The sequence below is a fragment of the Ascaphus truei genome, chromosome 2 (genome assembly GCF_040206685.1).
Source record: "Ascaphus truei isolate aAscTru1 chromosome 2, aAscTru1.hap1, whole genome shotgun sequence".
Lineage (NCBI taxonomy): Eukaryota > Metazoa > Chordata > Amphibia > Anura > Ascaphidae > Ascaphus > Ascaphus truei.
In genome coordinates, this window is record NC_134484.1 from 331,891,632 (window position 1) to 331,910,570 (window position 18,939).

General features: G+C 42.1%; 1 protein-coding gene across 8 annotated transcripts in view; it reads right to left on the reverse strand.

Moving 5' to 3' along the window:
* Nucleotides 1-18,939, reverse strand: part of LOC142487400 (amphiphysin-like) — a 266,254-nt gene that overhangs the window by 78,005 nt on the left and 169,310 nt on the right. For 4 of the 8 annotated variants that reach the window (XM_075586647.1, XM_075586653.1, XM_075586646.1 and 1 more), the window contains 3 exons: nucleotides 15,074-15,169; nucleotides 1,582-1,689; nucleotides 1,291-1,329 (listed from right to left, as the gene is read on the reverse strand). In XM_075586647.1, the coding sequence (XP_075442762.1) occupies nucleotides 1,291-1,329; nucleotides 1,582-1,689; nucleotides 15,074-15,169 (243 nt within the window). Of the gene's footprint in view, nucleotides 1-1,290; nucleotides 1,330-1,581; nucleotides 1,690-15,073; nucleotides 15,170-17,716; nucleotides 17,742-18,939 lie in introns of those variants that run through there. The other 4 variants (XM_075586654.1, XM_075586650.1, XM_075586649.1 and 1 more) reach the window with 2 other exon arrangements.

Sequence of the window (18,939 nt, forward strand, 5' to 3'; positions counted from 1 at the left end):
AGTTTCCATTCTTTTAATTCATCTGTTATAATAACTGATATGAACAATAACAGCTGTTACTTGTCCCAGGGGTATGTACGTAGCCTTTGCTTTGCCTGTGGCACTTCTCTACCCGTCATAAAATAAAGGACCAACTGACAAGATTCTGGCTGTATTACTGTACTAAATGACTGGAAAAATAAAGCATATTTTGTTCTTATGAAAATTGCCAGACAAGTAGAACTGAAAGGCTCTAATAATTATTTCACCTACAGAATACAAAAAGCTTCCCTTACTTTCTTTATAAACTATGTTTCTGCCCTGAAGCTGTGGAATGTGGTAAAATTAACACTGTACAAATCTGTGGTTACTTTAAGACTTGTGTAGTTAATGGGAGTATCAGGTGCGCTAAGCCATACCGGCGTGTGATATATGTAGTTCTCATTCTGGCTAATAGCTATAAGCACAGATGTCAAAGCCGAACGGTATTGCAACCCGTGGTGAAATGGTGTGTAGCGTTACCCCTTTCTTAAGCGCGCCTGATTCAAAACAGTGTCCGCTTCTTCCGCTGATGGTTTGTGTATGTCCCACTGCAGCGCTCCACAGATTGCAATAATGTTGGATACATCTTTAGATACAGTATGTGTGAATTACATTTGCTTAACTTCATGATCAATTCCACCATTTTTCACAATAGCAACTTCTTGAAATCTGATACATTTTCTAACAAATCAATAGATTATCAGAAGAAAAAACCCAGGATATGGCCAGTTAATGGTGGTGATCAGAAATGAAAGTGAAGGTTATACGACTTTTTATGTACTGTACTGAACAGCTGCCGCTGCCGTTATTCAAATATATCACGGCGACGATTTCGTTTGCTCTGCTCTTCCCCTCGCAGCATGAACGCAGCCAATCGCCCCAGGCATCCGCGCTTATCGCGATTGCTTCGTTGAATTTCATGGATTCTGTTTCTTTGTGTGCAATGAAATTAATGAATTGCAATGTGTACAGTATTGTGCTACTGTGTCAATTTAAGGTGTTTAAAACCAGAATTCTAAAATGCCATTTTCTGCACTCACCGCCCTTGCGTCTTAAGGCGGTAAGGTTGGAAGACATCCCGCGTCATGACATCGGTATTCCGATGTACACAACGCGTGATTTGTTTTGAATAACGGCCTCTGCAGCTGTAATTGAATATATTGCAAAATTGGTTGTATTGAATGATTTTTAGCGGAAACAATTTTTTTGTAAAATTCATTTGAAACATTCATTTAATTGCATATCATCAAATGGAGAAAAAAAACTCACCTCTTTTGTGTTCTCCAGATAATTATTTGCACATTTGAACTATCAGAAACAAAACTTACATAAGTAGAGAGGCAGAAAGCAAAGGTCAAACTTTTTGTGGAATTAACACAAACTACACAGATTTAAGGATTAGACAATCAAATGAGGATAAATCCCTTCTCATCCGTATTCTTTGCGTATCTATGCCCATAGCTACTTACCTCCCATATAGCAAAAACAAAAAGGCAGAAAATATGGAATCTCCAGTAAGGTTTCTGTTTTCATTAACAGCGTGTTTTTGTTTTCCTTTACCTTAGTGATTCTTCCCTCATCTTTCCTCTTGGAGTTCTGTAAGGATTCCAAGTGATGTCTGGCACTATCGTAATCAACCAGCTTTCGGCTCCGCTTGGAAATCCGATTCTGCAACAAGTTTTAAGCACAACACATGATAAACAACTTCAAAGCTGAAATTTCACATAAAGTTTCTCATAGATGTTTCATGTTAGGCCGTGATTATACCGAAAACGCGCGTGACGCCAAAACAACTAGCATAAATACAATTAAAGTGCTCATACGGATGGCGACGGTCGCTGTGCGCTGGACTGCAAAGCGGACGGCTGGGGAAGGGACTTCCAAATGTGTTTTTCTCTGGAGACGGCCATGTCACGCGAGCGGTTAAGCCAATGAGGGCGAAAAGCTCACGGCCACGCCTCCGCCAAGCCTCCTCGGTATAATCAAGATACCGCTCGGCGGCAGCACAGGGTGATGTCACAAGATAGCGCTGCCGGCCTGCAGCTCTTGGTATAATTGAGGCCTTAGAAAAAAAAAACATGTACAACTTGCATCTGGCTACTGAAGGATTAGCTCAGTGGTAAGAATGCTGCCTTTGAAGCAGATGAAGTCCGGTGTCAGCTCTCCTTGGGGTAGATCCTCAGAAGTCTGTTAAACCTGGGCTACCAATTTGATGTTACCTAAATACTCTAGGTTTCATGAGCATCCACAAAGCTAAAAACATGCTCGTTAGCGATCTCATTAGCACACCATATGAAGTTATCCCTGCCTTGAGTTAGCTTCAAATAACATGACATTAAGCCAGTCTTACCCATATACAGTATGGCATTCATTCCATGCAGACCCTGAATAAGTGTTTAATTAAAATATAAAAAGAGAACACAGGAGAGGGAAAGAACTTAGTATATAACAATATGATAGTTAAATCAAACCTAGCTGTGGTGTTACACTAATCCAGACGCTGTAAAATACCTATTTCAGGGTCTGGATGTGAGTAACGACACCTTTAACTATGACCTAACTAACGTAACATTAAATCCCTATGTGAAGTATAACAGAGCTCTTAGGAAATGCGTTGTTAGAGGGAACACCTCTTTTGCATAACATTCGTACTAATGTCCATTATAGTAACGCAAGTGTTTGTCACCTCTGAAAACAGCTCTTAATGCATTGTTACTGAGCTTTGAAGATGCCTGTTAGCACTTAGCGAGACTTTAACTGAATTTACTGTAATGTATCATTAACTATTTAACAGACTTCTGAATATCTACCCCCTGTGATTTCGGGCAAGTCATTTTATCTCCCTGTGCCTTGGGCACCAAAATTAGATTTTAAGATCTCCTGGGCAGGGATTTACTCTGCCAGCAAAATTATGTTACAATACTGCATATACTGTCAGTGCTACATACGAAAAATGATAATAGTATTAGCTCAATATTAGCAGATGAGAGAAATGAGGCGAGAACCTTGGCAAAGTTGACACAGTATTAAGTCACAGCATACTTTTTCTTTATTTTCCCTGACAAAGTATCATGTATAGTGTACTTCAAATTAATGTGGCTGTTGCTAATGAAATCAAGATAATACACCAGGCAATCACCCCCTCCTTTCTGCACATACAGTAACTGTTCTGAAATTACATTTTTTAATAATATAAAGTGTAGCCCTGCAGTGATACAGATGTAGCCAGACTTATTTCCCCTGCTGCTGTAGGAAGCTGCAGGAATGCGACAACAGCATCCGGAAGATAATAGACTCTCTGGCACTTTACCCAGAGCCACAGCATTTTGCTTTTTTTTTTGCAGTGGCTCAGTGGAAGGTAATTCTGACGACATCTGTAGCAATATATCAACGTACTGTAATTGCTATTGCTCAATGTGCCACCTTACTATTCATGAAATATATCAATAGAAGTCAAGATGTAGTTACATGCACACATCAAACTTTCTGGGCATACCTTGTTCTCACATTCACCGGGATTCACTAAACTCCGATGAGGTTTATCACATTGCAAACGTCTGTCAACTGCAATTCACTTCAATGGTTGCTCATGTGGGATCATGGTGTCGTGTGTTAACCCACATTGGAGCTTCAAACCCATTGTTTCTTCTGCATAAAAATCTGCCAGGTCTGAGGTAGCAGATACATATCAATAATGAATGCCGTGGCTTACCAGCTCTATCAGGGGTGTCATGTTACTTACTGTATTGTTAGTGATGTTAGTTTAGGACTGTATTAATTCCTTAGTAGATTGTAGGCGCAAGTTAAGCATGGATGTACCATGCCTAGCTAGACACTTGAGCTATTAATGGGTCAATATGGTAAAATGTAATAAAATATGTATGTAGTTTATGTTTATTACATACTTCAGGTTTCTAGGGATATTTTGAGTATGAAGTGGCCATCGTTTACACAGTCAAGATAGGCTTAATGCCACCCTGGTGTAGTATTTGAAATTTGAAAAAGTAACATCTATAATTACTCATGCTTGAACGTACCTTGTTAAAAATATTACCAACATTTTGCAGCGTTTAAAAGCCTCTGTTTTACAGCTGGCAATATGCCGTTGGCGAATAGGTAAGTTAAAAATAATTGCTGATATTTACAGATATTAATGTTCAACTTTTAATTAATCTCCCCCAATGAATCTACATTTCTCCAGGACTTAGTACTGTAATATTTCTAACACCTTATTTCATGGAGCTCCTAACATTCACTGTTGGCAATATCTGACGCAGAAAGCGTTAATCTACATAATAACTGAATTATAAAAATAAATGATTTTTAGGCAGCATTGTTCCTAGGGTAGTAACATTTACCCCCACACTGAGTACATGCCTGAAAGAGCTTAGCTCTTGTGCATGAAACAACGCATGTCTAAGCCACAAAGTAACCACTTCTGCTTGTTCAATACAACAACAGGAAGTGATGAATAACTTGAAATAACAAAGACAAATGAATTTAAAGAGAAAAAAAACCTCTGGGGTGAGTAAACAAAAGCAAACACGATATATTTCTTTGGTGAAGCATAACAATCACAGTCCCTGAGGCACATTCGTCTTAAAACTGGCATTAATATTTAATCTACTTTGCATTGGTTTATTGCGGATGCATTGCAAATTACAAGACATACGGTAGCTGACTGGCTGTGATTACATGCCTACAGTATACACTGCCGGAGACTTACATTGTTAATAATGGTAATGAACTCTGTCCTTCACATCAGTCCCTGTGCTCTTTACATAATTTTACATCTCATGCTGTCTGTTAAATATTGATGCAACGGTGTTCCCCCCTGCTCTCCCCCCTCGCATATCGGGGCCATTACTGGGTGTATGTGGTGCATACCTGTTGGTAACAAGAAGGCTGAGCCGTCCACGGTAACTTTGGGACTCAGGAACAGGCTTCTGGGGTCCATACACCACATAATACTTACCAATGCAGCGCCTCCATCTGCCGTAGGCTCCAGGGATATGGAGGCGATCTCCCACGGTAGAACTGTAACTCTCCCCCCAATTAAATCACACACATGAGACAGGAGTGTATATTGCAAAACAGGAACGGGTTTATTACTACTCTTATTGCAGTAATACAAGTTCTCAGCAGTCACCTGCCGGATCACAGTCTTTTCTCTCAGATATCACCGGAAATAGTCCCTGGAAAGTCACTATGGGCCTAGGGCACCCGCAGCCATCCTAGCTCTTCCCCACCTCCCTAGCAGAGGTATAGTCACTCTACTCCCCGGAGGGAAGAGCACATGGGAAGGCCCCAATCTCAGGCTCCCAGTCGTGACCTGCCATCCTCATGGGGAAGGACAACCACCCAACTTTAGGGCGGTCCTGTCCTTAAGCATCTCGTTGGCCCAGCCACAACAGGATATGCCACCCCGTGCCATCACTCAAGCGCAGCACCAATGGATGAAGGGGGAAAACCCCATGATAACTACAGGCAAATCTGTGAACACCAGGGTTTACTGCCAGCCCATTGGGTAGATTTAGTAGCAGGGGGTACCCCGCTACACTGAGATCATCATTCTGTAGCGTCTTACAGCCTTAAGGATGCCATTAGCTCAGGGCCAGACTTTGACCTGCTGATGCCCTATTGCAAACTCTGTCAAGTTTAAAAGGCCCCAAAAATTTGAAATACATTTATTATTCTGAAGGAGGCGACCATTGAAAAGGTACACATGAAACTGAAACGAATGAAAGCATTATAGAGGCATTGTTATATATAAAGATGACGGTGTAACGTTAAAATGAACAGTGTTTGCACATCACATTAATTTTAGTATTAAAACATCTTGTTTCATGATGCTCATGATGCTTAGGGTCGCATTTGAATGAAAATGTCCATATTTATAGAGAATTTTTTCCCATGTCCTCTTTATTTATCATCCGATTAAAACATTTGAAATGCGTTAATTTGTTTCTATTTTTGAGGCCCCTCATATTGTGAGGCCCTAAGCTGTACCTTAGTTACCTTATGCGTAAGTCCAGCGCTGTATTACACTAGTTGCATATATAAAAAGTGTAGCTGCACATAAAGGAAGGGTAGATTCCTGATCTTCCTATTCTTACTTTTCATGCTTGCCGAGTCTGACTACTAAACATTGGAAACTAGAGATCACCGCTGCGTCACATCACCGTGAACAATTTCACTAGTGTTCACAATAATTGCACCTCTTTAAATCTAGTAAATGGCCTAGAATATATATATATATATATATATATATATATATATATATATATATATATATATATATATATATATAGTGGTCGACAAATCACCAAAAAATCTACTCGCCACCTAGTACCACACGTGTGCTGCTTGGGGCAATAGGAGCTCGCCACGATGTTAAATCCACTCGCCCGGGACGTGCAAATTTATAGGTTTGTCGAACACTGTATATATATATATATATATATATATATATATATATATATATATATATATATATATATATATATATATATATATATATATATATATATATTGTATGTACCGGATGTATTTTTTACAAGTAAATAATATTTGGGGATACATTGTTGAATTGTCCTACTGTAATTTAGACAATTTACCTAATTTGTATCCTGAAACATGAGCAGCATTTTTAATTGTATGAGGATTTATCATCTGCAAAAAACAGGAGTGTAGTAGAGGAAAAAAATAATTGAAAGGGGTTCTTCAACTGGAACAGGCTGATATAATTGTTACTAATGGGGCCAAGCATTACAACAAGGTTCTCTGACTTGATTATGTTATCAAATTGGAATAAATACAGACTTTAAAATGTTCCATCTACTTGGGAATCCACTGAAATATATACTGTTATACATAATCTAATCCATTGTATGATTTACAATAAAGTACTGAACCAAACAGAATAAGTCTGGGCATACAGTATGTAGAATACTACACAAAGTTTTGACAAACTTTGTTAAGCAGTGTTCAGATGATGTTTACTACAACATACAGTAGATACTACAACAGGTTTATATAAAGGCTGTACACTCTTCTGCCCCTTCTAACATCTCAGCCCTAGTTTCTCGCTATACTGTACACTGCTATATGACTCTTGTGTTCTGCCCAAGGATGTCTTCTGTCTACCACTTTGTATTTTGAGCCCTCTCCCACCTAAAACCTTTCTCACTGCCTGCCCCACACCTCTGGAATGCCCATCCCCTCAAAATCCGACTGGCACCCTCTCTCTCCATCTTTACGACCTATGTAAAATCACACCTCTTTAATGAAGCATATGGGTAGCTCGCTGACTGGTACTATACATCTCAGATGCACTGACTTGAACCCTTGCAGACGCACTTACCAGAATGCCCTCCTTCTGTCTCTGTGTTCTCCCTAATTAGCACTTCAATTGTAAGCTCTTCGGGGCAGGGACCCCCCCTTCCTTTTGTTACTGTCATGTCTGAAGCTCTTATTACCATTATGTGTTATATTATTATGTCACGTGTATTACTGCCGTGAAGCGCTATGTAGCTGGATGGCGCTATATAAATAAAGATATACATACATACAACAGCTGTCCATATAAACCACAATTTTTCAGTAAAAAAATACTAATGCCATTTTAAAATCTCCTACATATGCCCAGATATACACAAGGGTGCTAAAATGGGAGTAAATATCTGATAAAGCTTAGCACCTTCTTGCGGATCTACACTACCGACACGTTTAATTCGTGCACGGCTAGCACCGCAAGCCGGGGGATGCCCCGGCGTGCTAGCCGCACTCCCTCAGCGTGCCGCGCATCACCGATGCGCGGTCACGCGTCATCGGGTGCCTGCGCCCCCTGCACGCGCGTCCAGGGCTCCCCGAGGGAGCCCTGGTGTCCCGCGATGTGGGGGACGGCGGCAGGGGGTTCCGGGGGACCCGGCGTCCCGGCAGCGGGAGGGAGAGCGCCCCGATCGGAGGGCGCTCTTCCGCTGCTTCGGCGCGCGCCCGGCACCCTCCGGCGCGCGCCAGGTTACTGCTGCGGCCGAGAACGGGCAAATGCTCGAATAAACTCGGCCGCAGCAGTAGGCATATATTGGGCCGGATACATCAAACTTCATTAAAGTGGAGTTAATATCGCACCCGTTAAAAATAAAATGACGAGTGTTATTACCTCAATATTACGATGGGATTCACCAACATTGCAGTAATAATTTAGCAGGTGAGATGTTCAGCCAAAATCACAAAGCGGGAATTAATGCAGCCATTGTAATGTGTTAATTACCCACATCGCGATTATATTTCTACCATTGGCTTCTGTAATATACATTATTACAGATGCCTATGATAGAAATAACATTAATCCGTTTGATGTCTGTGGTTACCAACGTATATCACAGGCACCAAAGGGGTTAATACATTAAAATTATGACACTACCATACCCGTTGCCCCCATTAGTGGCTAGTAAAGCATTGTATTAAAAGCATTGGCCATTATATACATAGGAAAGACAGGGATAACTCCAGCCTGGACTAGTTGATAACGTATTTGCTGTATTTCTGCCATTCATCCTTTTCTGATTAATATAGGAACCTGATGTATGGTAGCTTTTACCTAAAAATGCAGCATGATGCCTGTTTATTATCAAATCCGATACTTGTAACAGGTCCGATAAAAAGTGCTTTATTTTTGGTGGTGTAACGTTGATGTATTGCACAATAAAAACAAGGCCCTTTTTTTGGCGCTAGTAGTACATTTTTAGGTTACTGCAGCTTGATTTATTTGACTCATTGTGCTGTATATTAAATGTTATGTACAGTGTGTCATGTCTGAAAGTTGGAGCACATAGCTGCACCTGGCAGATTTTGAATTCTGTCCTAATAACATATGCAGTAAAATGTTCCGTTTATTGTACAATGTAATCAGGTTTTTGCTACTAAACCATAATTTTACTATAAATAATTACATTAAGGAATGGGCTGAGTGCACATGAATTATAATACAAGAAGCATAATTTCTACCACTGATTCATCCAATAGCTGGCCAAGTATCACACTGAATTAGCTTCACAATCTCACTAACAACACAACATTATTGGATCATTTTAAAGATGTTGGTCTGATGCTGACTCCTGAAAATATGACCTGTTATGGAGATTATTTTTGGTTTCATATGTTTATGGGTGGGTAGTGTCTTTGCTTAATTTAGGCAAAAGATCAGCAAAAACCTCTCATGTTTATATACAAAGTATAAAACAAACAAATAGAAATAATTATACACCAAAAGTGTCAATTTTTCAGGACGCAGCATCAGACCAAAGTTTTTGCTATTTATAATTCAATTTGTATTTCTAAACTGATTTGTAAATGCTGGCTTATTTATAACTTTTTGAAGTGAAACTTCTTTCGTGGCACCTAGTCCTGATAGAACAAAACTGGATAGATGGGGGGCGAAATGTGAAACGGAAGTGACGTCATGTAATGGACACCGCTCCGCTCACACGTCCCCTGTCACATGCGGCGGCGGTGGCGTTAGCCACCGGCGCCACTCCTAATCGCTGCCGCATCCCCACACTTCCCCACACACCCGGCTGCTGACATATGCAGCGGCGATAGCCTCCGCCGCTCCTAACGGCCCGCCTGTTCCACGACCGCTGCCATGCCGCGCATGCGCAGTTGTGATGGCGCCGCTGACGGATGCCACACATGCGCAGAAGCGGCTGGCAGCGGCGTTGTTCCACCCACACGCTCCTAACGCCCATTGGCAGCGGCGCCATTCAACCCTCCACTGACGCAGGCGTTCGCGGGCCCCCTGCGGGGTTGTGTTTGTGCAGAATTTGCGTGCGGGGGGGGGGGTGGGTGTGTGTGCAGAATTTGCGTTGGGGGGGGAGAGAGGTGGGGGGGGAGAGAGGTGGGGGGGAGAGGTGGGGGAGGAGAGAATGGGGGGAGAGAGAGGGGGGGAGAGGGGGGGAGAGGTGATGCGCAATGTTACACCCTGCCCCTGGCTGCAGCTGGACACATACACACTGACTGACCCACCCACACCCCCACACATACTGACTAACCCTCCCACACCCCCACACACACTGACTGACCCACCCACACCCCCACACACACTGACTGACCCACCCACACCCCCACACACACTGACTGACCCACCCACACCCCCACACATACTGACTGACCCACCCACACCCCCACACACACTGACTGACCCACCCACACCCCCACACACACTGACTGACCCACCCACACCCCCACACACACTGACTGACCCACCCACACCCCCACACACACTTACTGACCCACCCACACCCCCACACACACTGACTGACCCACCCACACCCCCACACACACTGACTGACCCACCCACACCCCCACACACACTGACTGACCCACCCACAACCCCACACACACTGACTGACCCACCCCCACCCCCACACATACTGACTGACACACCCACACACACTGACTGACCCACCCACACCCCCACACACACTGACTGACCCACCCACACCCCCACACACACTGACTGACCCACCCACACCCCCACACACACTGACTGACCCACCCACACCCCCACACACACTGACTGACCCACCCCCACCCCCACACACACTGACTGACTCACCCACACCCCCACACACACTGACTGACCCACCCACACCCCCACACACACTGACTGACCCACCCACACTGACTGACCCACCCACATCCCCACAGACACTGACTGACCCACCCACACCCCCACACACACTGACTGACCCACCCACACCCCCACACACACTGACTGACCCACGCACACCCCCACACAGCACCCCCACACTCCTCCCCCACACCCCCCCCCACACATTCCCCCCCCCCACCCCCCCCCCCCAACCCCCCACATACCCCCACATCCCCACACACACACCACCCACACCCTCCTCACACACACACACACACACACACACACACACACACACACACACACACACACACACACACTGACTCACATACACACACTGACTGACCCACACTGACTGACCCACGCACACACACACACACACAGACTGACCCACACTGGCTGACACACACTGACTGACACACACTGACTGACACACACTGACTGACATACACACACACACTGACTGACACACATTTACACACACACTGACTGACACACATACACACACAAACACTGACTGACACACACACACACTGACTGACACACATACACACACACTGACTGACACACATACACACACACACTGACTGACACACATACACACACACTGACTGCCATACTTTGACTGACTGACTGACTGACTGACTGACATACACACACACACTGACTGACACACATATACACACACACTGAGTGACACACATACACACACACACTGACTGACACACATACACACACACACACACACACACACACACACACAGACATACATACACACACACACACTGACATACATACACACACACACACTGACAGACATACATACATACATACACACACACTGACTGACACACATATACACACACTGACACACACACACACACTGACTGACACACATACACACACACTGACACACATACACACACTGACTGACACACATACACACAAGGAATTCACACTTAGTGCAAATAGCTAATACAGGGGATGTGTGCCGAGCACGTGCATTATAAGTCAAATTTATTTGCGTTTTGTCAATGAAATTGTATTTTGATTTTTAATTAAAACATCACCAATACAAATGCAATTTCTGTGACAAAAGTCAAAGAAGTTTCACTTACTATGCGCGTGCACAGCACACACAGCTTTTTTTTTTTTTTTTTTTCAGCATTACTTAAGAAATTAGCTAGTAAAAAAATAGCAACCATATCCTGTGGATCAGGGTTGCGCAAACTGATTTTCTGGGAGGGGACACAGTGGTTAAAGAGGCCACGCGCTTCCCCGAAGGCATTTCAATTACATGCCGGGGAACCGCGCAAGGCCTCTATAACTTCACTTAACTTTGTGTTGGGCGACGTGTTGCCATGGTAAACAAGCGTCAAATGATGCAGCAGGGTCATTTGACGCCAGTGCCGAGCCAGGGGGGGGGAGGGTGCGAGCAGGGGGGAGAGCAGGCATGGGCGCACAGGGGGAATAGTTTGTGCACCCCTGCTGTAGATAACAGGTAGAGATGATCGAATCCACCCAACTTCGTTTTTCCCGGATTTCCCCGAATCAATCCGCCAAAAGATTGTTGAATCCGCGGATTGGAATCTACGAATCCGTCCACGGGTTGTATCCAGTGGTGGTTTTTGATGAATCCACAGATTAAAACCGACCAAATCCTTTTGTGGATTTTAATCCGTCGACGGGTTGCGGACTCTGCGGAGTGTATTGGTAATAATAAATACTCATCTGCAAAAGGCGAATCGACCCTTTTTGAGATGAATCCGCAGAAATCCGCTGAGCGATCCGCTGCAGATCCAAATCCGCCCCAAAAATGTGCCCATCTCTAATAACAGGTACAGTGCTAGATAAATACAGCCAACTAAACCTGATTATTAGTGATATATAAGGTAGTTGATAAGAAATATAAGATAATATAACCTTATGTTTAGTTATGACATATGCCAAAGTCATGCTTATTATGATAATATATAATGTTAAGAATTCTATTTTTACTGGTTTTAAAACATACATACGAACATAATAACTCTCGTAAAGCAGGATCCGTTTGAGACAATCTCGTCAATGCTGAAATTCCATGCTACCAATCCCCTTCAAATCCGGCCCACTTCCTGTCTAATAATGCCCCCCTCCTGCCATCGATCAAACTCAAACTCTCTAATCTAACTGCAGGTTGAGGAGGGCATGTCTTACATTTGTTTCGAGAAATCTCTTACTCCCAGCATTGGAGTTTAAAAGTAAATTTCTGAAAACCCTGAAAGTTACCATTAATTATTTGAAGAACATATGATGACTTATTCATGGAATCTGGGTAATCATAAATCATTTCCAGATCCGACTTCAGTTCAGAGAACGTACTGTCTACTGTCACCTCCTGCCTTCAGCAGCCCCCTTCCTGTCACTGGTCAGAGCAAAGCTCAGTATGCTGCCTTCCACTGTGGCCCGTAGAGGAAGTTCCGGGTGAGTGCATCACTTGCTCTGCCTTCAGATACTGTATGTCCTTACTGTTAGAATCAATCTATCAACGTCGTCTCCATGAATAAATCTAGACCCAACTATTAATACAATTTGCTGTCACGAGTGGTAGTGAGTTCCAGAGGTTGATTGTGCGCAGAGTTAAACGTTGTTCAGTTTTATTTGTTTTATATATGGCAGATTGTCATTTCAGTGTGTGCCCTTGGCTCTGGTGTCGTGTACATAACAGTTTTCTGTTTTTGCTCTCTAGACCATTTAGGATTTTGTATAAATCAGTCATGTCTCCTCTTAGTTGGCCAATTTCCAGGGTAAAGAGACCTAATGTTTTAGTCTTTTCCCATAGGGTAAATGCTACATGCATACTTTTATATCATTTTTTTCCCCGCCCTTCTTTAAGCTTTGTCCCGCTCTATAAGGTCCCTTTAAGATGGGATGACCAGAATTGTATGCAGTATTATAGATGTGGGTGAAATACTGCATTAGTGGAGATTAGAGCAGCAGCAAAAAAAGTGAGTGAAAATGTGTAAATTACTACACAATTGCCATTTCCCACAGCCAGACCTTTGTAATCCCTGTGAGACAAAATTGGTCAATTTTACACTGGGAATTATATACATATTTTTCAATGTTGTGTGTGCCGAGCATGCGCATTTTAAGTGAAACTTATTTGTCTTTTGTCACAGTTTTGTCACAGAAATTGTATTTGTGATGGTGATGTATTTAATTAAAAATCAAAACATAATTTCAGTGCCAAAACGCAAAGAAGTATGGCTTAGAACGTGTGTTTTAGTTATTTGCACTACTATATTTATAATAACTGTGAATTCCTGTGTGTGTGTCAGTCAGTGTGTGTGTGTGTGTGTGTGTGTGTGTCAGTGTGTGTGTGTGTGTGTGTGTGTCAGTCAGTCAGTGTGTGTGTCTGTCTGTCAGTGTGTGTGTGTCTGTCAGTCAGTGTGTGTGTCTGTCAGTGTGTGTCAGTCTGTGTGTGTGCAAGTGTCAGTGTGTGTGTGTGTTTGTGTGTGTATGTGCGTGTCAGTCAGTGTGTGTGTGTGTCAGTCAGTGTGTGTGTGTGTCAGTCAGTGTGTGTGTCCTGCTGTTGGTGTGATGGTGCCACCAGCGCAGGCGCGCCGAGTCAGAGCCGACACCTACTGCGCATGCACGCCGAGCACAGGAGGCCTCTGTGCATGCGCACCTTGCACGCCAAGCGCAGGAGGCCTCTGCGCATGCACGCCACGCGCACTGAGCATAGGAGGCCTCTGCACGGCAAGTGGAGAAGTCCTATGCGCATGCGAGCCATGCGCGCCGAAGGAAAGACAGGCATAGTGTTTTTGTGTGCATGCGTGAGCGCGATGGCAATGCGTGACAATGGCGCACGCCTATTAGTACACTGACATCACTCACGTTACGGTTTTTCGTTACAACGCAAGGATTTTTTTCAATGAAAACACAGCAAAGAAGTTTCACTTCAAAATAGGATGAATATCATACCACATTAGACTTTAGAAATTGTTGTACTCATTGGACATGTCTTTTTTTCCCCAACCTAAACAGCACATTACGATATCACGCAGGAAAAGTCTGATTTCTGGCCAATTATTATGTCATAAGAATGAGAATAATGACTTATATAAAACATGTTCATTTAACATGAGCATCAATGCATACAGCTCAACCCCGTTATAACGCGAACCGTTACAACGCGAATCCGCTTATAACGCGATGTAAGCGTGGCTCCCAATTTTCGTATTTATGAATACTTTACAGCACGATTATTGGTATCTTAAATACTTTATTGTACAATGCATACAATTATACATTATTTCTAACGCGATCCGCTTATAACGTGATGTGATTCTTTGGACCCAGCACAGCATTATAAAGGGGTTGAGCTGTATTTACATAGGTTCATATGTAACATACTTTTATCTCAGGGAACTGTCCTAGATATGTATCAAGTGTTAACAGGGCTCCATCCACTAATTTCTGGTGAAAGTCTTCCCAGAGTTCATCACATTTCTGCAAAGAGATTAAAAAAAAAGAAAAATTTAAAAATGAATAACCAATATTAGCACAACATGAAATTTGTTAGTAAAAACATCTGTACATACCAACAATATTGTTAATGACTATACAGTTAGTTTTGTTAGAGTTGGGAAAGCCAGGCTCATGTCTAGCCTGGAACTCGGTGGGAATGTTCAAAGGAATGCAGGCGATTTATCCTTAAACAGGTGTTCATTTGTTGCCAATAAGTTGTCATGTGCTTCTTTTGGCATCTTTGCATTAAGCACGTGTTATAGAATCAGCATCTACCCAGGTTAGTAAGAAACTCTGGAAGTGTCAGTAAGAAGAGTCATGGAGAAATTAAAATCCACAGATGATTTGGTTGGATGTATGAGTTGGCCCACCATTGTTTTAGTGGGGGAAAATACTCCAAGTATAATGGAAAGCAAACATTTTAGAAACGTTTCTAATATTCTACATGAAAAAATATTTTATCTAATATTTGCAAGTACTGTACGTGGAGACTCATAATATGGGAGTCTTTTCATTTCAAAGGGGTTCACAGCAAACATATTGCATTTTACAATGAAAATATGTGTTGTTATAAAACAATCTCTACTATTTTAGCGAAACAAACTTTAATTTATGGTGGTTAAATTATAGTCCATCTTGCTAATAGCTACAGTATATATGAACTTGGCCTCCATGAAAATGCCTAATACTTTGCAATAGTAACAGTCAGTTCTCTACAATTTGATTGTATGGATGAAAAATATTTTCTATCGATGGTTTTACAAGCTTTTCCTGATTAATTTACTCACTTATACTTTTGTGAAAGCTGCCTTGAGTTTGTTCTGTATTGTAGTTAGATCCACTGTATACAAGCATACCCCGCATTAACGTACACAATGGGACTGGAGCGTGTATGTAAAGTGAAAATGTACTTAAAGTGAAGCATTAACTTTTCCCCACTTATTGATGCATCTACTGTACTGAATCATCATATATGTGCATAATTTATGTAAATAACGCATGTGTAACAGGCTTTATAGTCTCCCCGCTTGCGCACAGCTTCGGTACAGGTAGGGAGCCGGTATTGCTGTTCAGGACGTGCTGACAGGCGCAGGCGTGAGCTGCCGTTTGCCTATTGAGCGAGATGTACTTACTCGCGAGTGTACTTAAAGTGAGTGTCCTTAAACCGGGGTATGCCTGTAGAAGGTCTGTCTGTTTCTACTTGGTATTGCCTTGTAAACCAAGGCTAGATCATTTTCAGCTCAGGTCCAGCATTTTAAGGCCTTCCAAAATCAAAGTTTATTATTGAAAGCAACTAAATATCTGCTGGAGTGGTATGTATAACATAACACCTGGGGGCCTATGCACTAAGTGCCGATAAGCCACTTATCAAAGCCTTTTCGCCAAAAAGGCCTACTGCGATTCCGTAAGCCCAGAAAAGTCGCCGATAAAAGCCCTTTATGGCATTTTTTTTCCAAAAAAAAAAAATCGTTAAACGAGCAGCGATAAGCCACTTATCGGCAGGATTTCAAACTCTCGCAATTCTCGTAACCCCGGGGCTAATCGCGGCTTTAGAATGGAGATTTCTTCTCAAAATCGTCCCCCCAGTAAAAGTTGGCAGGACGGTGGTGAAAAGCTGCCGAGAAGGGCGAAAGAGGGACTTAGGGGAAAAAATGCATTTTTCCTGCATCAGATTTATGCCGGGGGTCTCTGGAGCTGATACCCATTAATATCAGCATCGGAGACCCCCGGCATAAATCCCATGCAATAAAACTGCATTTACATGCAACTTCATTACCTTAGCGGAAGGGCTTAAGGAACAACAGCAACTTTGTTGGGGGCAGAGAGGTTGAGTGAAGGGGGTACTTGCAGGGCCGCTTTATACATTAGGCCGACTAGGCACAGTGCCTAGGGCCTAGGAACCTTTTAGGGCCTACAATATTTCACTTGAAAAAATACTTAAACAAAAAAATGCACAAAATAAGAAAAAACAGCAAATTTTAATTTAAAATGCCTTCGAAGTATCGATACCTTTAAATATCAAAACAAATGTATCGATGCCAAATATCGCTAGTATCGAAAGAAACAAGCAAACGGTGAAATTAGCATAACAATGAGTAAAAATATCGGACACACAGGCCTCTAGAAATAAAAGTGCCTAGGGCCTACGAAGGTCTTAAAACGACCCTGGGTACTTGGCCCTTCACTCACCCCCTCTGCCCCCAATAAACATTACAATATGTACTAACCACCAATACACAACCCACCCACCCCCTGTGCCCCCACATAAAAACATTTTTTATTTTGTTATACACAGGATTGATACCAGAGGACTGCGGGTCCCCGCTAGCCTGCGGTATCAATCCTGTTGCAAAAAAAATGTGGAATACATTGCAATAAATACACCTTCCCCTCCCCCACCCTAACACATACAGTACAGTAATCGGCAAAATAACTATTATCCAGATATGGATAATAGCTCATTTGGCCATTATAAAATCAAACTTTAGCCAGTCAGCATAAATAAAGTAGATAAAACTTTCTACTTACCCCTGCCATCATGAAGGACGTCCTCATCAGCATACTGCAGGTCCATGTCCTCCGATGCCAGAAAGAATACAATAAATAATACATTCAAATGGCCCCTAACCCTTAATCACCATTGCAGTTAATAACAGCTATAGTAATTAAGGGGTTAACCACCGTCCCCCGCTACCCACCCGTGAGGCCTAATCACCCACCCTGGACCCACTATACCCACCGTATACCAATTGATTAGCACAGTGGTATATCATTCCCATATAATATTGGCATATAGGCCACTATATCATTCAATGGTCAACCTAATAAAAATAATTTTGGTCAAAAATACATAATATAGAAGCACCTAAACACCCCAACAATAAAATAACTAAATAGCCTAATAGAATACATCACAAATAATTATCTATCACAAAAATAGCAAAATTATTACAATTATGTTATTCCAAAACAATACAATTAAATAAACAAATCCAAGCAAACTATTAAACAAATAAAACCAATAGCCAACAAAACAAAAAAATAATTTACAACACCAGCCAACAAATCAATTAATGAATTTAAACCAGTAGCCAACAAAACTAATACATAACTTAAACGCTAACCAATCCTAAAATGTTCTTAAAATAAGCCATCCAAATTCAAAACAATTTAATCCAAACAATGAACAGAAATAGAAAAAATAACAGTCAATAGAAAACAAGCATTTGCCAAAAAATGCATTGGCTAGCATTGTATTTATCTGTACCCTAAAGGGGCACAGATTAATACATTATCAGTCAAAAGAAAATAAAAAACCTAAAAAATAAAAAAATACAATTAAAAAAACTGTAAAAATAAAATTACATACATTCAATATTTTTCTTACTTTTAGAAGCGTTGACTCTCCAAATCAGGAAGCTCTCTTACCGAGACTTCATCAGTCAATCCAACACCATCCACCTTGAAGATTCGGAACAGGTAACAAAATTCCTCTTTCTTTTATCTTCTATCTGTCATTATTTCTTTCTTTTCTTTAATCTTCTATCTTCATCATCAATCCAAAACCCAATGGTAAATTCAGAACAGGATGTTCTCTCGTCGTCTTCTTCCTGTTAAATGAGACGTACACTGGCGACACACTTTATTCGAGCTCGGCTAGTCCCACGAATTCGGGTATACCCGGGTGTATTGAGGTTTGTGACGGTTTTCTGCCCGAGTGCATTGAGGTATTTTCCAGGCAGGGATTGAAG